The sequence below is a fragment of the Candoia aspera genome, chromosome 6 (genome assembly GCF_035149785.1).
Source record: "Candoia aspera isolate rCanAsp1 chromosome 6, rCanAsp1.hap2, whole genome shotgun sequence".
Taxonomy (NCBI): domain Eukaryota; kingdom Metazoa; phylum Chordata; class Lepidosauria; order Squamata; family Boidae; genus Candoia; species Candoia aspera.
In genome coordinates, this window is record NC_086158.1 from 45,669,029 (window position 1) to 45,691,541 (window position 22,513).

The 22,513-nt window shown below is 41.4% G+C and overlaps 1 protein-coding gene across 1 annotated transcript; it reads right to left on the reverse strand.

Annotated features, from left to right (window-relative positions):
• Positions 1-540: 540 nt before the first annotated feature.
• TCTN3 (tectonic family member 3) lies at positions 541-22,285 on the reverse strand. The gene is made up of 14 exons (XM_063306967.1): positions 22,080-22,285; positions 21,791-21,917; positions 20,837-20,958; positions 19,661-19,791; positions 19,263-19,371; positions 14,557-14,675; positions 13,269-13,304; positions 12,829-12,903; positions 12,589-12,714; positions 11,020-11,115; positions 9,599-9,696; positions 9,076-9,241; positions 2,800-2,925; positions 541-1,289 (listed from the first exon to the last, which is right to left on the reverse strand). The coding sequence occupies exons 1-14, from the start codon at positions 22,261-22,263 to the stop codon at positions 1,062-1,064; spliced, it is 1,743 nt and encodes a 580-aa protein (XP_063163037.1). The 5' UTR covers positions 22,264-22,285; the 3' UTR covers positions 541-1,061.
• Between the last annotated feature and the right edge of the window lie 228 nt (positions 22,286-22,513).

Consider the following 22,513-nt stretch of genomic DNA (forward strand, 5'->3'; position numbering starts at 1 on the left):
ATGCTGGAATTTTTATCACTGCATGAAACTACAATAATCAATGACAATTTGTCACATCCACTAAGTGCTACCATTGCAAAGCTTGTATTTGTATTATATTTGTAATACATGACAGTGGAAATCTCCATAGATTACAACACTCATAAAATTCCCAGTTCTTACCAAATACTTACAGTATATTTAAATATTATAATTAATGTCATATGCATTAAATCACTTCAATTTATACAGTGATTCTGGTATTAAGGCAGATATATATTCTTATATTATAGCTTTAGTTATCATGTCTCAGGTTCACTCTTTTAGGAAGGACTGGAACATCCTATGAGCGAAGAACTAGTATTATAAACAGTCACAGCAACAACAGCATGAACATTATTTAATTAAAAGGAGATTAGCCTTTAAATAATACCTATGAAGTTTTTATCATATGTCTCAATTGTATTCCTAACAGGAAAAAAAAAGAAAGAAATACTGAAGATTACAGGATACTTCATACTTAGATATAGTTCATCTTGAAAAAGTATCTTTTCATGATTAAGGGAGCTTTTTCTCGCTTGAAATCTAAAGATGTCTGGTCCTGAGCTAGAGCACCTTTATGCCGGAGAAGAAAGACAAGGGGTTGCACAGAAGACAGGAATTCAGAAGTTTCAGAACACGAAAAGAACCTCTGCCATTATCACTTTGGAACCCGTCTCTTACATTCTCTAGGCTGATAGCAGGCCTGTCACACAAAGCTCATCCATAAACAGATATAGCAATCACTTATGGAATAATTGCTTGCACTTGCTATCAGGGGCTAAACATTAAATGTTATGCATGCCATATATATGATGAACTCATTATGGACTATTGGTTTTTCAACATGTTCACATATTCATTTATGCAACCTCTGAGACTGGTTGAAAAGCATCTCAGTCATCTGACACATAGATGTTGTAGTGGTCCCTCCTTTAGAAAGTTAGTCAGTCTCTTAAACATTCTATTACTCACCATGCAACCGTTTTTTATTTCGTGTTACACGAAATGCTACTCTTTTTCTGTATTAGAAGGCTGTATCTTCAGCTTGCAAATATTCCATAAAGCATTAAAGACATCAGCAAAGTACCTGATATGTTGCATGAACTACTCACAGCTCCATTCAGTGCCATTTTAAAAGGGAAGAAGAAATCAAATGGAAATTTCCTATAAACTTCAGGTTGACCACGTGGTGACTCTGGCCATTTGGTAATATCTGTGAAGGTAACTGTACTTGTCAAAGACAATTTGTTCATATATATACCCAGAGACTGAAAGAAAAAACAATATAGAACATTATTTAGTTGTTATCTTATATCCAGTGACTTGAGGAAAGAATATAGAGAAATGGATAGGAACAAAATGTAGGATAAGACTGTTCCATTTCTTACTGAACTAGTTATAATTCAAGACTATTGTTTGTTTCCTTCAGCTTAAAAGGAACAGAACATTTAAGAGAAGACCTGTGCCATTTGTTGAGCGATTTGGATTATAAAAAAGAAGCTGTGTGTCACAAATATTCTTTCTGTTGCCTAGGCAGGATATTTTATAACAAAGGAATTGGTACAGAACATGGTAAATCATTCTAGAATTCTTATCATCACCTTCTTCACCACATAAGCAAAACGGAAGCAGAAGGGATATACACAGAACCTAGAGACCATCTAGATTCTAGACTTTCTGACTTCCCAGGACTTTCTGTCTCCAAGGGCCTTTGTGTTGCTACCTTCATAAGTCATTAAGTAACAACAGATAGCTCTACACTACATAAGAAATAAGACTTTTTAAAAACTATAACGCTCTGCCAAAAGAGCAGATTCACTTAGACCCTATAGATACAGAGCTTTTTCCAATAATATAATTTATAATCTTCTGGATTGGATTTCACCAATGATATCCCCATTGTGTCTATTTAGGCACAAAGCCAGCTTGGTGACTTTGGGCCAGTCACTCTCTCTCAGCCCTAGGAAGAAGGAAATGGCAAGCCACTTCTGAAAATCTTGCCAAGAAAACTGCAGGGACTTGTCTAGGCAATTGCTAGGAGTCAAGAATGACTTGAAGGCACTACAGTTTTATTTAATACTTATTGTAAATATTAGAACCTCTGTCATTATTATCGTAATTTTCCTTCCTTAAAACAAGAATGAAATTTAATAAGCACTTCAGACCCTCAGCACTTTTAATCTTCTATACATAAGCTGTAGTAAGTCCTGAATTCAAATATACACATGCTTTTCATCTTACTCCTTCTCCTTTGATGAAATAAAGCATCCTCTAGTTTTAAAACCAGAATTCCCTGTTACATCTGAATTCAGATAATCTAATAAGTGTAAATGCTAATTCATGAACGAATCAAGATAATCTCATACAGATGGATTTTAACTACTTGATTTAACTAGAGCTTAAAGTGAGAGAATTTTTCACGTTTTGATGTAAGAAGAAATTCTGGTTAATTCAAATTTAAGAGTAAACATTTTTGGTTACCTATTCCACCACATAAAGCCACATAAACCCAAATGTCCTTATGCCTTATATATTTAACACTGAACTAGATTTTGCATTAGCTCAGAACTACCCAAATAAAATGAGATAACAACCTTAAGACATACCCAAATAAAATGAGATAACAACCTTAAGACATACAACATGTTAAGCTATAATACAGTTTGTTTCATTTTGCTTAACATGTGAACTCAGCGCACTTTTACTTATTTAACAAATTGTGGTTAAACAAATCCTGGTTTAGCCAGACTTTTGAATTCAGCATTATCTGTAACTAACCTTCAGAGGCCTGCAGAGATAATAATACCGTGCACCCAACACTTGAGCTTGTGGATTAGATAAGAGGCCCACATTAGCCCATATCACCTGAATCTCCAGGGAAATAGGAATCATACAGTGCCCATCCTAGAAAGAAAAAGATACCAGAATTTAGGTAACAGAAACCCTAATATTTCCTGTTGAATAGCAATGGTAAGTAAGATCAGAATTACTGCAACATTTATGTTCAAGTACAAAGAATAATTCACAGTACTGCAATGGGATACTGTCATGTTCTCATTCCAATGTCTGGTTAACATTGTAACGTTTCACATGTCTTTTTCTGTTCCGTGTTCCTTCGCCCGGGGTTTTTCCATTCCTTCGCCCTCCGTTGTTTGGAGGGCTTGGAATGCATGTTTGGGTTTGCGCTCCTGTTCAAGGTTACTTTCCCAGGTGCGTCTAACGGCTTCTAGCACCTGGAAGGGGGAGCGTCCTGACGGGCGATGGGGCGGGATCTGCTTACAAGCAAAGCTTTTAAGTTTGTATTTGGCGCGCTTTTGCTCATTCTCAGCTTTCTCTGTATTTGCATACTATTCCTTTAATAAATCAGTTATCTTTAAGCCCGAGCTTGTGAGACTGAGTATTTGGGTTTAGGCAATCGTTACATAAAGCTGAGAATCATTTTATCCATTTTCCGCTAGCCCCATCCAATCATTGGATAAGAGGGAACGCTAGCGATGACAGAACCTCAACTTCGCGCAAGTGAGGGAAGCGAAGAAGAGCGGGAGGCGGCCAAAAGTCGGCCAGTGCTAACTTCGAGAGCGCAAAGAGCAGCACGTCGGGAGTTGCGAGATATCCAATTGGACGAGCTGCTGATATCCATGCAGGAGAGTCTCAGGAGTGAACATAGAACTGTCATGGAAAGAGCACAGGGGAGGGGGTCTCCACAATTGACCTGGGAGCATGAAGTCCCCTTGTCACCGCGGGTGGTGGTAACCAACCAACCCTCGGAGGAGCCGGTCACTCCGGCCCGTATGAGGGCATTAGAAGATAAAATGGATTTAATAGTGACGATCCTCAAGGATCTACCCAAAGAGGATCTACCCAGAGAGGCAGAGCCCACCCCGGAAGATTGGGAAGAAGAGCCGTCACAGTACCCCAGGCATAGTACCATGTCGACCCGGGGGAGAAGCAAGATTCAATCAGACCGTCAAGGGGGGGAGCGAGAGGCAAGACCTCCTAGGGATCGACCACCCATGGGGGCTCGGCGCACGCTGACATTCGCGGCACCGCCACAGCCAGCTGAGCCGGCAAGAACCTTCCCACCATTTGGAGTGAAGTTCGATGGGGATCCCACAACGCTCTCCTTCTTTATTACCAATGCCAAGCACTACATAGAAGATTGGGGTCGAAACTTTCGGTCTGAACATGGCAAGGTCAATTTCATTGCCAACAAGCTGAGAGGAAAGGCAGCGGATTGGTATGTGCAACTATGCCAAGCTGAGGCAACTGAGTTAGAGGACTTCGATGACTTTTTGTGGGCACTTAAGGAGCATTTCGAAGACCCCTTAGCTCAAGAAACGGCCAAAAATGACCTGCGGAAAATCTACCAAGGGTCCCTCTCAGTTGCCAAATATGCGTTGGAGTTTAAAGCTTTGGCAGGAAAAGTGGAAGACTGGTCCGAGCCAACAATCATCGAATTGTTCAAGCAGGGGCTTGAACCCGAAATCCTTCGATGGGCTCTGGGCAGAGATGACCCTAAAACGCTATATGGGTGGATTCAGTTGGCAGGAAGCGCAGAAAATGCCCTACGAACCTATGCCCATACCAAAGAGCTTAGACAAACACGTCTCGCTAGAGGGGCGCGCACATCTGGACTTGCCAGCCGCCCCAAACCGAAAACCTGGGAAGAAGAGAGGGAACAACGGTTCTCCAAGGGTCAGTGCCTCCGATGTGGGAAAGAAGGGCACCGAGCCACGTCGTGCCCGAGACGCCGTCCAGAGGAACGACAGACGAAACCCACGGTAAAGACGTCTGCTCCTGTGCCACCGCGAAAACTGAAGGCAGCCCTCGCGGAACTGGACCCCCCCGACCTACCCTTCGGGGAAGAGGAGGAAGAGTTGCAGTTCGAGCAGCCGGCGGGAAAAGCCTACCACCTGCCCTGAAGGGCGCCCTAGGGCAGGTGGAAGAAACCGGGCGTAACCATGATTCGGTGAGTGGAAACTTCCCCACACTGACTGTTAAAGTTAAACTGAGCTCAAAAACCAAAACAGTGGAAGTGTGGGCCATGCTAGACTCGGGTTGCTCCCGTTCCCTAATGCACCCTGATGTAGTAGCGGCTCTGGAACTGCCCACGTTCCCTTTGCCAAGACCCATGATTTTCACCCAATTGGATGGAACTATGGCGGGAGGGAAAGCAGTCAATCTTTCCACGGGACTGGTCGCCTTGCAGATGGGCTCCCATCAGGAAAAGCTGCCATTTGTGGTAGCTCCAGTGGGGGGTCCTCTGGTAATCTTGGGGATGCCTTGGTTTGTGCAACAAAACCCTTTCATCAACTGGCTACATAGAACTGTGACGTTTGCAGATGGATTTTACAAAGTACCCGAAAAGGACCTACTGGAGGACATGGAGGGTGGAGGGGTAGCGTATACCACTGTGCAAACGCTTCAACCTCTTGAGGGACTACCCAATCAGTATCAGGATTTTGCTGAAGTATTTGGGGAAAAGGAAGCGGATCGCTTACCACCCCACCGAAAAACGGACTGTGCCATTGAATTTTTACCAAATGTAAAATTGCCTCACCCAAAAATATACCCCATGTCTCCCAAAGAGCTTACCACGCTAAGGGAGTTCATCGACAAAAACCTGGCTAGGGGTTTCATTGAGCCGGCAAATTCCCCGGTAGGAGCTCCTGTCCTATTTCGGCCAAAAAAGGATGGGTCATTAAGGCTTTGTACCGATTTCCGCGGGCTCAATGCGGTCTCAATATTAAATAAATATCCTTTGCCCCTGATCAAAGATATGTTATCACATCTGGCCAGGGGCAAAATTTTCTCAAAACTGGATTTGAGAGAAGCTTATTTTCGCATTCGCATAAGGAAAGGAGATGAGTGGAAAACCGCCTTTAACTGTCCTCTTGGGGCTTTCCAATATAAAGTCTTACCATTCGGTTTGTCTGGGGCACCTGGGGTTTTTATGCAACTAATCAATGAGGTCTTGCATGACCACCTATTTAAGGGCGTACTGGTATATTTGGATGATGTATTGATTTATACTGAAACCATGTCAGAACATATCCACTTGGTGCGTCAGGTACTGGCTAAGTTGAAAAAGGCAGAGTTGTACGCAAAATTGTCAAAATGTGCATTTCATCAGTCGCAAATTGATTACCTAGGGTACCGAATTTCAGCTCAGGGCATTGAAATGGACCCTGCAAAAGTAGAAGCTATTGTAGCATGGGAGCCTCCCCGTACCAGGAGACAATTACAAAGTTTCCTTGGATTCTCTAATTTCTATCGGGCATTCGCCCAAAATTTTGCAGAAATCGCCCTCCCCCTTACTGAACTGTTAAAAACTAAAGGACAGGGGGATACGCGACGTTCGAAGAACCCAGGCGCACTCCTTAAATGGACTCCAGCCTGTCAGCAAGCGTTCGAAGCGCTCAAACAAATCTTTACCACAGAACCAATTTTACAGCATCCAAACCCCTCTAAACCTTTCGTTCTACAAGTCGACGCTTCTGATTTTTCCATAGGAGCAATTCTGCTACAAGCTGACCAATCTGGCGCTTTAAAACCCTGTGCCTACCTCTCTCGCAAATTCACTGAAACAGAGAGAAGATGGCACGTTTGGGAAAAAGAGGCTTTTGCTGTAAAAACGGCTTTAGAAACATGGCGACACCTATTGGAAGGCACTTCAATCCCTTTTGAAGTCTGGACTGACCATAAAAACCTGGAAGCTCTAAGCACCAGTCGAAAACTCAGTCCCAAACAGCTTCGCTGGGCTGAGTTTTTCAGCCGCTTCGACTTCACCCTTAAATTTATACCAGGCAAGAAAAACTTTTTAGCTGATGCACTCTCGCGCAGACCCCAAGATGCTGGCCCAGGGCCAACGGTCCAAGGTACCGTCTGGACCGACAAACAATTAAGTTTGGCGGCAGTAACTCGCAGCCAGACCCGAGCGCAATCAAATCAGCCTCCAGCCGCTTTGCCTTCCAGCCGCTCGCCACACTTGTCAATTCCTTCCGATTTGCAACAACAGTTGCTTTCCCACCTTAAAACAGATACTTGGTTGCAAACCAATAGACACATTTTAACTTTCACCGATGGTTTTGCCTGGCGCAACGATCGTCTCTATATCCCCGAGGCAATGCGAAAACCCATCCTCCAGCGCTGCCACGATGACAAGCTAGCTGGACACTTTGGCTACGTAAAAACTTTACACCTTGTTCGCCGGCAATTCTGGTGGCCAACTTTACTCAAGGATTTAAAGGAGTATGTCACTGCATGCCCTGTATGTGCGGCGATAAAGCGCAAACCAGGGAAACCCCAAGGTCTCCTTCAACCTGTTGCCACTCCATCTGTCCCTTGGCAGGACATCTCCATGGACTTTATCGTTGATCTACCCCCTAGTCAACGCAAAACTGTCATTTGGGTCGTCAAAGACTTTTTCTCCAAACAAGCCCACTTTATCCCCTGCGCTTCTATCCCCACCGCCCAACAGCTGGCACGCCTCTTCCTCATCCACGTCTACCGCCTCCACGGTATCCCCGCCCGTTTGGTGAGTGACAGAGGTACACAATTTACGTCACAATTTTGGCGGGCATTTTTAAAACTTTTAGGTACAAAACAGTCGCTTTCCACCGCCTGGCATCCGGAAACGGACGGATCTACAGAGGCGGTTAATTCTACATTGGAACAATATCTCAGGGCTTTTGTTAACTACCAACAAGACAACTGGGTCGATTTACTCCCATTTGCTGAGGTCGCTTACAACAATTCCGTTCATCAAACCACTGGCCAAGTTCCCTTTAAAACAGTTTTTGGACGTGACTTTGTTCCTATTCCTGAACTTCCTCATCCTCAACCGCTACCAGCCACCCTTGCTGACTGGGCAGACTCTCTTAAAGACTCATGGTCTAATATTCTACTGGCTCTTCACCATGCCCAGGCTACCTATAAACGCCATGCCGATGCAAAGCGTTCCCCGGAACCATCCTTTCTGGTCGGGGATAAAGTCTACTTATCAACTAAATTTATTAAGTCCCCACAACCGTCTAAGAAACTTGGCCCTAAATTTGTCGGCCCTTTTCCAATTGTTGCTCAGCTCAACCCTGTTACGTTTAAACTTGATTTGCCCCACAACCTTAAACGTTTACACCCTGTTTTCCATTGTAGTTTACTCAAACCCTGCCTGTCGTCGGACCGTTGGCATCCACAACCCATTCCACCCCCTCCCCTCATGATTGACAACCAGCAACACTTCGAGGTGGCATCCATCCTCGACTCCCGCCGCCTACGCTCCCGTTTACAGTACCTCGTCCGCTGGAAACATTTCCCTCATCCTGAATGGGTTGCTGCGCCAGACGTCCATTCCCCTCATCTCGTCACCCAATTCCACTCTGCCTATCCTGACAAGCCGGCTCCTTAGTTTCTTCTGGGGGGGCAATATGTCATGTTCTCATTCCAATGTCTGGTTAACATTGTAACGTTTCACATGTCTTTTTCTGTTCCGTGTTCCTTCGCCCGGGGTTTTTCCATTCCTTCGCCCTCCGTTGTTTGGAGGGCTTGGAATGCATGTTTGGGTTTGCGCTCCTGTTCAAGGTTACTTTCCCAGGCGCGTCTAACGGCTTCTAGCACCTGGAAGGGGGAGCGTCCTGACGGGCGATGGGGCGGGATCTGCTTACAAGCAAAGCTTTTAAGTTTGTATTTGGCGCGCTTTTGCTCATTCTCAGCTTTCTCTGTATTTGCATACTATTCCTTTAATAAATCAGTTATCTTTAAGCCCGAGCTTGTGAGACTGAGTATTTGGGTTTAGGCAATCGTTACAGATACGGAATGTTCTGTCATCTCCACCTCTCCATTCATGGGAAGAACAAAATAATGTACAGCAGGGACATTGGGTCCAGTGAAAGAAAGTTCTTTGTAAGTACAAAGCTGCAAATGGGCAGTGATTGTGACAAATCACAGTATGTCTAGTTTGATACAGCTGAAAAAATAGGATAGATGTTTTGGGACTTGTGACAAAATGTATACTAGGAAACCATATATGGAGCTGGGTGCTCTTTCTCACATTACCTGCAGCTTGCACCTCTGGGTAAAAATGCTGGTCCACTCCCCTGGATGGCCTGGATCAGCATTGCCGGTTATGGCCAAATGCCCTGTGCTGAGTCCTCCTTCAAAGGCTTGGTAAAACAGCTCCTGCAGGGGGCTACAGTTTGTTTCCTCGGGTTTGAAGGGTATACTGAAAAAGACCAGGCAGTCATATGTCAGTCAAATGTAATTTCCATATAGAAATATAGAAAAAGATACTAAACAGAACAAAAATTACTCCTATTAACTATATGGAAAAATTAGCTAAGGTATGAAGAAAGGAAACAAGATTCAGTCCTTTTAGAACTGGAATCTCAGAAAGTAATTATCTGGAATCCTTTGTGGAAATATTTATACATTTAATAAGCACTTCAGATCCTTCAATGAACATGCAGTATCTGATGGAGATAACACTTTTTAACAAAATTCTTCACTTAATGGGCCAAAACAGATACATCTGAAACCTGGATAAGAAGAGCAAAAATGTAAGAGGTATATAAAATGTTACCTGAACTGGCAACCTGTCCTTACATTCTCCCCAAATTGTACTGTAAATCTCTCTGTTGCTGAGCACTGGCCATTAGCCTGGTTCTGTAAAATGGTTACCTGAGAAAAGGGAGTGTTACGAAACTAAACAAGAATAGAGTGGAGCCACACACAAAAATTTCAGACTGATACTGGTACCACATATAGCTTTTACCTATTCTTATTTGTAAAGCATGGCATGAACAGATTTTGAATATTTTATCAATAGTTGTAGAGTAAAGCAGACTGTTTAAGCTTTAAAAAATGATGAACTCAATGCCTCACCAGTAAAAGAAGCCCAGAATTCTTTGGGAAGAATTCTTCATAATTCTTTTGGCAAACCCTCATTCAGAGAAAGTTTTACAGTAGTACGGTAGCTATCAGGAATTCTTCTCTCTCTATAGTATTTGCTGCTTGAATATAACAAAGAAATAGGAAAGACTGGCTGCTGACCAGCCCTGGAGGACACAGTGCAGCCAACTACTATATTCACAAAGTCATTCCTTGACATTAAAATCCCTCACTGGTTGATATTAGTATTGGAACAATGTGCTCTCCTATGAGGCTACTATGTGTATTTTGCATGTATTTAGATTTTAACTGAATTATCAAATTATACTGTTTGCATTTATTGCTATTTGATTGAAAGTGTACAATTTCCCTCATTCCAGTATACCCATATTTACAAAACTGCCAACTGAGGATATCACTTCAAGTGAATCCCAGTTCTAAACAGGTATACCTCTGTAAATTCTGGACTTCAAGATGTCACAGACTATTGTTTTCCTGTAATGAAGTAACATGAATTAACCTCTGGAATACTGTATATATACAGATAGGGTATATCAATACACATTTTATATACCACCATAAAATTAAGAGTAGGCACATCCTATATTCCTACTTCCCTCTTGACTTAATAGAGATACGCAAATTCTTGTTGATGGGTTTAAGAAGTTGTAAAAAGTTTGTGGAATAGACATCAAAGGATCAGAAACCAAAGATTCAGAACTCCAAAAAGAAAAGAAAGGCAGGAAGGCATGCAATTGCACTCATAGACAGTTTGCTATCATGCAAAACTAAAAAAGTATTGGAATCGCTGGATCAAACACTGTGCTGCAGGTAACTCTGCTGGCTTCAGATAATAAAGAAAGAAGTGACAAGCAAGTAGGTAACACTAGACTCTTACTAGCAGTTAGGGGTAAAAATGGGATATAGCTTCTTAACCTGGCTCCCAAAGGGCATTATTTGCATACAACTGCGCTAATTTCAAGGACAGTAGGAAAGGGAAGCTTTCTGTATTGTGCTCTTGGATTGTAATAGCTTTCCAATGGACAATCATAAAGCTTATACCCACATCCACTGGCAAACATATATAACTGAATATATAGCAAGAAAGGATACATGTCGCTGGATCCCATTATATAGAGCTCTTAGTGGTGCTCCTATGATATAGCCAGGATTTCCACTTCTTCGTTTGGTGAAAGGAGGTCTTCTGCTCTATAAGAAACAGAAAAATGACAGGGCTGGGGTGGGGAGAGAAAGAAAGAGCACGCCAAAGATATGGGCCTGAACTTTCTCAGATCAGGGCCAAGTATGCCCACTTCTTTGCTATCTAGTGCTCCTTTAAAAGTGCCCAGCAGGTGGCAGTATCTGACTGACCTTGTCTGAGTTTGTTAGTCCTCAGATAGGAGACTACTATGGAATCCTGTACCAGGAAAATAGGGTAGACTAGGAAATCGAAAAATATTGGAAAAATGCAATAGCAAACTACTTTTGTACTGTGGCGAGAACATTAGTAAAGAAGACTTTACCTTCTTTTAAAGGAAAAAACACATCAAACCAACTGGAATACTACACAAAAGTGGATTGTAGGCAGCTCAGAAATTATCAGAGAGGTTAATAAACCAAGAATGAAACAATAGAATATTTCATATAATATCACTTGGACATCCATGGATGAAAGACATCCACATGGAAATGACAGAAAATGTGGAAAAAAACAAATAAAAAAATAATCAATTTATGTTTAAAAATTGAGAAGAAAAGGGATTTGCCCAGAAATGCGTAAGATAATCCATACTTCAGTATGCTCTAGAAGTCAGATTTTAGGCACATCTGAGTTTCATATAAACCAAATATATTTTTAGCGTTTCTTTTATGTTTACCTGCTTTTCAGGCTTTAAATATATTTAAAGTATTTTATCCAATTTTTCTACTTAAAAAGAACTCAAAACAGCTGTAACAGTATTACAGAACTGTTTATTAAAAATATTTTAATGTGTTCTTCTTTCAAGGCTAACTAGGCTAGAGATATAGATGCTAAAGTAAGTTATAATACTTGAAACAAAATCATACATCAGCATAATAATGAAAACATATGAAAAGCATATAGATTAAATACATCCCTCTAAATGAAATGTGCATTGCAAGAACTCATGATGTATTTGAGCAACATGTAGATTGCCATTTTCTTTTTCCTGGTGATAACCAGCCAGATAGCAATGTTTCCAAAACAATGGATCCTTCCCCCCTTCAATATCAGCAAAGTTATTTAACACTGCTTGCTATTCTATTTCAAAATAGCATCCTTTCCTAGCTGCCATATTAATCTGCATTATAGGGCTACAGCCTAATGTCATATATAAAAAAAGTTTTCTTATTTAAGAAATCTGAAACTCTGGTGGGGCAGAGAAGAATCTAGACTTCTACACCATCCTTACAATAATTCTTCCACAACCCAAATCTTTGTGCTATCACATAAAGCCAAAAAATTAATATGGAATCATGCCCATAAGCTTGCTTGGTGCTACAGCTCATTTTATCTTACTTATACAGCATCAAAGCTGTTGAGACACACAACAAATACTAACCCAGAAATTCTTGCCACTGAGCTAAGTGCACTAGAAAGTTTAGTTGTACCTTGGCCCCAGCACTCACAATCCACAGATGTTTGTTAGAACAAGTACTGACCCCAAAATGCAGAGAAAAACGTTGTTGTAATGTGACTCCTGGATTTCCTGATATATTGGCCACTTCGAACTGAATGTAAACCTTTTGGATTCCATGGATCCCATTAAACTCTACCTCATAATTCACCTAGAAGCATATCAAACAGATCAGTGAAAAACAAGATATGCTCATGGATAAGCTTTAGCTTACTTCCCCATTTTTCTATCACGGAGAAGAGCAATTGTTGAAGTAGCAAAATACCTCAGAAACAACGTTGTGGCATGTATTGCCGTTCAGCCAAGGAGCTGCAGGCTCAGAATGTGGGATGATGTGGACCTGGCAATGACCAAAACATATACTCAATTTTTTTTAAAAACTTCTATTTTCACCTCATGTGATCCATTCACAACCATTCAGACCAGAGAATTTTGCCATCTCTAAATTACTCCACATACATATATTTGCACAATAACTCCCCTGTTTGCTTACCTTCTGAACTACTGAATCCTTTGATCCCAATCATCAAGTCATGGCCAAGCATAAATAATCTAGTATCATTCCAAACCTAATCTTCTTAAGATATAGCTAGAACCCTATTTCTTTTCCCAGTCCATATTAGCCCAAATAATTCCATGTTATTTCAAGATGTGTTTTCCTTAATTTAGAAACGGAAAGAGCAGTAATAGTCAATATAACTTTACCTGTAACAGCTGGAAATCACTAAAATTGACTGGGACCTGAAAAAGAAAACAAAACCAAAACTATAGATGCCTCATTTCACCATAAATCCATACAGTTCACAAACCTGAGATCTTAGTCTTCTTTACAGCCTAATCTTTCTCATAACGTTCTCTCATTTTAGTGGGAATGCAGGATTGTTTAGGAACAGCCAGGTTTTTCTGTGAGGGTATAGATCTAACAATATCCCTTTTCCCAGAACTTGCCATAAGTGATTTCTGAGGATCAGGTTATTCTGTGGATAAGTCATGCATGAACAATTATTTCTTATCATAAGTTTCACTACAGGAGTTGTTGGGTTTATTTTCTACTTGCTTCAGCGCATGGAATAATTAATATCCATGCTTAGGAAGTCACAAGATGAAATTCATTTACAGAGTAACAATAACATTTAGTTCTTCTTTATTAAAAACCTGACAAGAATCATGAGTACTCCAAGAAAGTAAAATAGAGAGATTGTTGTTAAAACAACAAGTAAGAAAGTTTTGATCTTACATATCAGTTTCTAAGCCTTCTATTTATATATAATCTTACCCACTAAGAGAACAACTGTAGAGAAAGGGCTAAAATGGATGTGACATTCTTGATGGTAGGCCTCTACGTGTGTCCATTATCTATTTTACTTGCATTTATGTATCTTTTTACTAGGCATTAACCGGAAAGAACAAGGTCTGCACACAAACATAACCATAAAATATCTTCAAAAGATTTAACCACAAAGCTACTTCAGGAGGCCCACCCATGATGCTTCCAGAGGACTTCACCCACAGAGCTACTGGCTTAAGTTGTTAACATGGAAGTCTCCCTACAGGCTCCCACCTTTAACAGGGGAAATGCCCTACTTATCTTTAGAAAATCCCATGTCTAAGTTCAGACTCTGCCTTAGCTGTTAGTTATCACAGAACTTCACAGGTGCTGTTTATAATACAAACGTTCGTTGCAGCAAATTATATTACTACTTCTTTTCCTAGAATGCTAGCATTTAATATTAGTTGAAATAATTGTCTTTTACAATAATCTCCTGACATTTCTACAGGACTTGAATTACTGCCAGTAGCAGGCCAACAGAAAATATTAGTATTTTCCCCAAAATTTCTAACTTTCTACAGAAGAAAGTAATCACCAAATCTTCCTCATAAATATACATAAGAGTCCACTGGAATTGGGCAGCCAATAAATTTAAATTAAAAAAAAAAAAGATTACACCTCAACAGCAAAATAATAGGCTTAGTGGTAGGTCAGATTTTACACCTGCAATACACTGAAGTTACGATAATATGAAGCTGCATCCAATGCAGGGTCAGAGGTACAACTGCTCATCAGGTCAGTAAGGATCCTAATACAGCTGGTGGTTTTACTCTCCAGGAAACCTAAGAAATAAACACACTATAAAATACAGACAGACAAACCGCAGATGTCAACTTAGGAGTTCAAAAATGCAATTAGCGTTTGCTATATACGTATATGAGTCTGTGTTTTTAAACCAGGGCTATAATCAGCCAAACTTATTTTTTGACAATGTCACCTTCACAGTACATCCTTTATAAATTTCACAGACTGAGCTCTGTACTTCAAAGGCTCTGCCTACATTGCAATATGAGGCTTGTCACTTGATGCGTAGTACAATAATTAAAAAAGGACCATCAAACCTTTTAAAGATCTAGTCTCAGAATCTGCATATCAGTCTGCATATCTGGCCTTGTTGGAGAAGCCCCTGCTTGGCTAAGCTTCTGCTTTTCTTCCAGAATCTGAGACTGCATCTGGAATTGTGTTTGTCTTTGTGTTTTAATTTGAGCTGTCTTTCTTTGCTGGACTACTGTTTAAGGAACCATGTTGCTACTTGTCTCTGCTCCTCCAAAATGATAATCAGTAATACTCAAGAATGACAAGTAATAATGCCTACAGACCTTTGAAAGTTGATTCAGGAGTTTAGCTCTGACTACCATTTAGTTTTCCACCAGTTAGTACAGTGCTGGCAATACAGGAAAGTAGACTGCATTTACTTCCAAAAATGTTAGGCTGTATCTTTTCCTGCTTCAGCAAAGGATCGTTACGTTGTCGTGGTGCTGGAGCTTGAGCACCTCAATGACGCCATGAGTTAAACCGTGAAGGGCCACCCAAGACGGGAAGGTCATGACAGAGAGGTCAGACTAAATGCGATCCCTGGGGAAGGTAATGGCAACCCACCCCAGTATTCTTGCCGTGAAAACTAAATGGATCAGTACAACCAGAGATACCATCGGAAGATGAGACCCCCAGGTCGGAAGATGGTCAAAACGCTACTGGGGAGGAACAGAGGATGAGTTCAACTAGCCCCAGACGTGATGACGCAGCTAGCTCAAAGCCGAAAGGACGGCTAGCGGTCGACGGTGCTGGTGGTGAACGGCGAATCCGAAGTTCTAAGGATCAACACACCATTGGAACCTGGAATGTAAGATCTATGAGCCAGGGCAAATTGGATGTAGTTATTGGTGAGATGTCAAGATTAAAGATAGACATTTTGGGCGTCAGTGAACTGAAATGGACTGGAATGGGCCACTTCACATCAAATGACCACCAGATCTACTACTGTGGACAAGAGGACCACAGAAGAAATGGAGTAGCCTTCATAATTAATAGTAAAGTGGCTAAAGCAGTGCTTGGATACAATCCAAAAAACGACAGAATGATCTCAATTTGAATTCAGGGCAAGCCATCTAACATCACAGTGATCCAAATATATGCCCCAACCACAGATGCTGAAGAAGCTGAAGTAGAGCAGTTCTATGAGGATCTTCAGCACCTACTGGACAATACGCCTAAAAGAGATGTTATTTTCATCACAGGAGACTGGAATGCTAAGGTGGGCAGTCAAATGACACCTGGAATTACAGGTAAGCATGGCCTGGGAGAACAAAACGAAGCAGGACATAGGCTGATAGAATTTTGCCAAGACAACTCACTCTGCATAACAAACACTCTCTTCCAACAACCTAAGAGACGGCTTTATACATGGACTTCCCCAGATGGACAACACCGAAATCAGATTGACTACATCCTTTGCAGCCAAAGGTGGCGGACATCTATACAGTCAGTAAAAACAAGACCTAGAGCTGACTGTAGTTCAGATCACGAACTTCTTCTTGCACAATTTAGGATCAGACTAAAGAGATTAGGGAAGACCCACAGATCAGCTAGATAGGAGCTCACTAATATTCCTAAGGAATATGCAGTGGAGGTGAAGAATCGATTTAAGGGACTGGACTTAGTAGATAGGGTCCCGGAAGAACTCTGGACAGAAGTTCGCAACATTGTTCAGGAGGCGGCAACAAAATACATCCCAAAGAAAGAGAAAACCAAGAAGGCAAAATGGCTGTCTGCTGAGACACTAGAAGTAGCCCAAGAAAGAAGGAAAGCAAAAGGCAACAGTGACAGGGGGAGATATGCCCAATTAAATGCAAAATTCCAGAGGTTAGCCAGAAGAGATAAGGAATTATTTTTAAACAAGCAATGCGCGGAAGTGGAAGAAGACAATAGAATAGGAAGGACAAGAGACCTCTTCCAGAAAATTAGAAACATCGGAGGTAAATTCCAGGCAAAAATAAGTATGATCAAAAACAAAGATGGCAAGGACCTAACAGAGGAAGAAGAGATCAAGAAAAGGTGGCAAGAATATACAGAAGACCTGTATAGGAAGGATAACAATATCGGGGATAGCTTTGACGGTGTGGTCAGTGAGTTAGAGCCAGACATCCTGAAGAGTGAGGTTGAGTGGGCCTTAAGAAGCATTGCTAATAACAAGGCAGCAGGAGACGACGGCATCCCAGCTGAACTGTTCAAAATCTTGCAAGATGATGCTGTCAAGGTAATGCATGCTATATGCCAGCAAATTTGGAAAACACAAGAATGGCCATCAGATTGGAAAAAATCAACTTATATCCCCATACCAAAAAAGGGAAACACTAAAGAATGTTCAAAATATTGAACAGTGGCACTCATTTCACATGCCAGTAAGGTAATGCTCAAGATCCTGCAAGGTAGACTTCAGCAATTTATGGAGCGAGAATTGCCAGATGTACAAGCTGGGTTTAGAAAAGGCAGAGGAACTAGGGACCAAATTGCCAATATCCACTGGATAATGGAAAAAGCCAGGGAGTTTCAGAAAAACATCTATTTCTGTTTTATTGACTATTCTAAAGCCTTTGACTGTGTGGACTATAACAAATTGTGGCAAGTTCATAGTGGTATGGGGATACCAAGTCATCTTGTATGCCTCCTGAAGAATCTGTATAACGACCAAGTAGCAACAGTAAGAACAGACCATGGAACAACGGACTGGTTTAAGATTGGGAAAGGAGTACGGCAGGGCTGTATACTCTCACCCTACCTATTCAACTTGTACGCACAACACATCATGCGACATGCTGGGCTTGAGGAATCCAAGGCTGGAGTTAAAATTGCTGGAGGAAACATTAACAATCTCAGATATGCAGATGATACCACTTTGATGGCTGAAAGTGAAGAGGAACTGAGGAGCCTTATGATGAAGGTGAAAGAAGATAGTGCAAAAGCTGGCTTGCAGCTAAATCTCAAAAAAACCAAGATTATGGGAACCAGCTTGATTGATAACTGGCAAATAGAGGGAGAAAATGTAGAAGCAGTGAAAGACTTCGTATTTCTAGGTGCGAAGATTACTGCGGATGCTGACTGCAGTCCGGAAATCAGAAGACGCTTAATCCTTGGGAGAAGAGCAATGACAAATCTCAATAAAATAGTTAAGAGTAGAGACATCACACTGACAACAAAGGTCTGCATAGTTAAAGCAATGGTGTTCCCTGTAGTAACATATGGCTGCGAGAGCTGGACCATAAGGAAGGCTGAGAGAAGGAAGATAGATGCTTTTGAACTGTGGTGTTGGAGGAAAATTCTGAGAGTGCCTTGGACTGCAAGAAGATCAAACCAGTCCATCCTCCAGGAAATAAAGCCAGACTGCTCACTTGAGGGAATGATATTAAAGGCCAAACTGAAATACTTTGGCCACATAACTAGAAGACAGGACACCCTGGAGAAGACGCTGATGCTAGGGAGAGTGGAAGGCAAAAGGAAGAGGGGCCGACCAAGGGCAAGATGGATGGATGATATTCTAGAGGTGACAGACTCGTCCCTGGGGGAGCTGGGGGTGTTGACAACCGACAGGAAGTTCTGGCGTGGGCTGGTCCATGAAGTCACGAAGAGTCGGAAGCGACTAAATGAATAAACAACAACAATCTTTTCCTGGGATGCATATGGACTGGATCTGTACAACACGCTTGACTTGATTAATATGTGATTGGCTAGCGTATAGCTCAGCATGTTGTGTGAACCCAGTCATGGCCTCACAATTAAGATTATTATGTACCATCTACTACTTCTCTCTTATAAATTTTCTACCCATCCATTTACCAGGAATCAAATAATGTATTTATTTTTGCTATCGACTGTGCAGGAAGTAAGAAGCCCAATATTGTGGCTTCTAGAAACAATACAGGTAGTCCTTCCCTAATGACGGTAATTAGGACTGGCAACTCCATCGCTAAGCGACACAGTCGTAAAGTGTGATATCATGTGACTGCGCCGACTTACAATGGCAGTTGCAGCAGTTCCGGTTGAGGTCATTATGTGATTCCTGTACAGTTGTTAAGCATGATGTCACATGATCGCCATTTGCAACCTCCTGCTGGCTTCCCCACTGACCTTGTTTGTCAGAAGCTGGCAGTGAAGGTCACAAATGGCAATCCCATGACAGGGGAACGCTGCGACTGTTGTAATTGCGAACTGGTTGCCAAGAGGCCTCGTCTTAAGTCTCATTCAGCACCGTAGTAACTTCAAACAGTCGCTGAATGAATGGTTGTTAACCGAGGACTACCTGTAATCAGCTACCAAATCCAGATAAACTCTGTGAACTGTTGCTGGAACGTTGTTAAATTCTCAATCCTTACCAGCAGGATTCTCATCAGTGCAAACCTGGCTGGCTCCCATGCCCACAGGCTGCTTAAGCACACTTAGTGTAGATGATGCAGCAAAGTAAGTCTGAATTGGGTCCCCCAGCTGAAATGGAAACAGAAGAGTTGAAAAAGACTAATTCCTAGCATAGCCCATATAGAAAAAGAACTTAAGCATCAGCTAGACTCTTTACAGCACGCTAACATTTTTCATCTATTTCACAAGGTTGGATGTTTAAATAAGTTTACATTGCAAGCTACTAGGCAAGTCTCATCTTGCTGGGAAAAAGAGGAAGGCTAAAATTTAAGCAGGAAAATCTAAACTTGGACAGATTTTCTAGCACTCACCACCAAAAATATCTCAGAAGAAAAAAAAAAGCCAAGAACCAACTCACTTGATAAAAGGCAGATGAAGACGACCAAACTTGTTCTGGAGGGATGAATGATGATCCTCCATATTGTGCTGAAAGTACTGGAAAATTTATTTCTGTCACCAACTGTGGCACTTGTAAATAGTTCAGTGTGGCTAAAAATAGAAATGCAAGAGGGGGAACCACAAAGGTAACATCACAATGTTGAAATGATATCCCACGTTGCAAATGCAATAAATGTAATTTCCTCTCTCTGTATTTTTTCAAGCCCTGCTATAAAACCTAGTACTTTTTGAAAGTTTGTTCCCATTCTTTGTCAGAGGGCTTGTATATACCTCCTCTGTCACCTTGGTTGTCCATTTAACTGGTTTAGCCCAGCATTTGTGCATCTGTGCAAAAATGGAGTCATGGAAGGTATTTTGGGAAGAAGGTATAAAGAGATTGTATTTTTCAAGTCAAAGATCACCTGCCCTTTAGGAAAATGGCAAATCCACACAGTAACAAAATGGCTATAGTTATATGGTTCAGAGTCAAATCACTTTGATAGCAGGATGTAATTGGCTATGAATTTCTGCAGTCAAGTAGTGATGATAGCACCCTTCAGATATTTTTTGTCTACAGTTCCCTTAAGCTCCAGATAGCATTGCAAATGATCTGTGATAATGAGAACGATAGTTAGAAACATCCAGAGTATCAGTTGTCTATCCGTCAATAGAAAACAGATCCTTTTTCTGGTGGCTTTCAAAAATTAACTATAAAACTGTAATATTAGATGTACACATTTTACTAGATGAGTTATACATGTAATAGGAATCAGCAAAACTATTCCTGAGAAAAGCAAATGTATTATATTATAATACTATACTATTCATACATTTAAATTAAAATATTCTTCTAACACTCTGTGTTTATTTTTATGGAAGATAAGACAGTATTCTAACAGTTGGACACTGTATTACAATCAGAAAAACAGAGAGAAAAGGAAAGTGTTTAGAAAAATTGATACCATAATGACAAATGAAAAATGCATCCATTTCACAAGGTTTCAAAATGAATCTACATAAACAAAACCCACCATATTGTCCTATCTTCAGAAAATAGGCATTAATTATGGTTTGTATTTCTATTCCTAAAATTAGATTCAGAGAACAGCTGCAATCAAAGAGTATAATTTGTTGTAGAGAAAAAAGCCAAACTTACAATCATTTAACTGTACACAGAAGAGTAATACACATCCATCAGGACCTGGAAGGATTTCCGTATGGAAGGGAGTGTTATTTCGGAAAATGAGGGACTTTTCCAAACATACCTGACTCACAGCTCTAAGGAAAAATGCAAATACAGAAAACTACCTTAAAGAACATTATTTAAGCAAACTCAAATTAACAATATATACCACACAATGACTTTCAAAACACATGGCTAAATTCAAGAGTCAAGTTTTTGGTAAACAATAAACTTAACATTAAAAGCAGTTAAAGAGATGCATCTCCCATTCCAAAATTGTGCTTTTTTTTTTTTACAATCACAAAAAAGAAATATGCTTGCAATATATTTTCTAGATTTATTTATTTATTTCAATTTAGGTGCTGCCTGACTCTGAGCAGCTCACAATATAATACACAATAGAAACAATGCAAAACAAAATGGGATCCAGTCATTCTGTACAAAAATTTAGACAAAAACACATCTAACAAGAGGCTGCATTCATTAACCCAAGGCCTGGAAATGCAACCAGGTCTTTGAGATCTTACAGAATGCCAACAGTCAGAGCCACATGGATTTCAGGGGGGATTTCAGTCCAGGGGGCAGGCGCCAAGTGTGTCTTCCTGGGTCCCAATAGATGGCACTGTTTAATCAAAGGAACCCAGAGCACGCCAACTGTGCTGGCACATTCTGGCCAGGCAGAAACCATGGGAGATAAATGGTCTCTCAAATAACCTGGCCCTGTGACATGTAGAGCTTTAAAGGTGATGGCCAGCACTTTGAATTGCACCAGAAGCACCAGTGCAGCTCACAGGGCAGAGGTGTCACACCAAACATACAGAGGTATGTCCATCACTGTCCGTGCCATTGCATTCTGGACCAGTTGAGGCTTCCGGTCTTGGTAGGATGTCTAGAAACCTAAACAAATCTCCAAAGCTGCCATCTCACCTGGTACTGCCTGGAAGGCAGAAAGAGAAGGGGCACTCAGGAGCACCTAGGTTGCATTCTGAACCACAGTGTGAATCACAACAGCAATTGAGGTCGCAGAAGCCTGGATGCAGGTCACAGGGGCAGTCTGACAAAGCATTGGGGGAGGGGGGGAGAAGCAGCATGAGCGAAGATTTTGAAAACAAAGCAAAAAGTCAGAACAAAAAACGTCGATGATAAAGGGGACGATTGCTTAAAGGGGAAAAGGAGTGTATGCCTCCGGGTCATAGTCAGACTCTCCCCCGCTCACCAGAACGGGGTCCAAGACCCTCTTCTGCCTGCACGTCGGGCGTCCCGCTGGGAGGCGTCCCGGTGAGGAACGTTTCATCCGTAGTGAAGTTTTCCGCTTTTAGAGTTACGTTGTCAGTCTCGGACTCCGACCACAACTCCAACAGCAACAGCAACAACGGGAATAACAGCCGCCTCGCTGCCATAATAGACGCATCTCTGCGTTGCTTAGAGACAAGGATATGACGTTGACGCAGAAGACGCGAGATAACGCCAACCGTTAAACGTGCTTTCATAAAACCCATAGAAGTAGAAAATTATAGAGTCCCACGATAGGGGTGGTTGTGTTTTCGACGCCACGCAGCTTTTATGGGAGTTGTGATTGGGCAGCTTAACAGGTATATTTTGAGCAGTAAAAGCCATATCCTTTAAAGAGCCTCTCGTTTGACTGGGCTC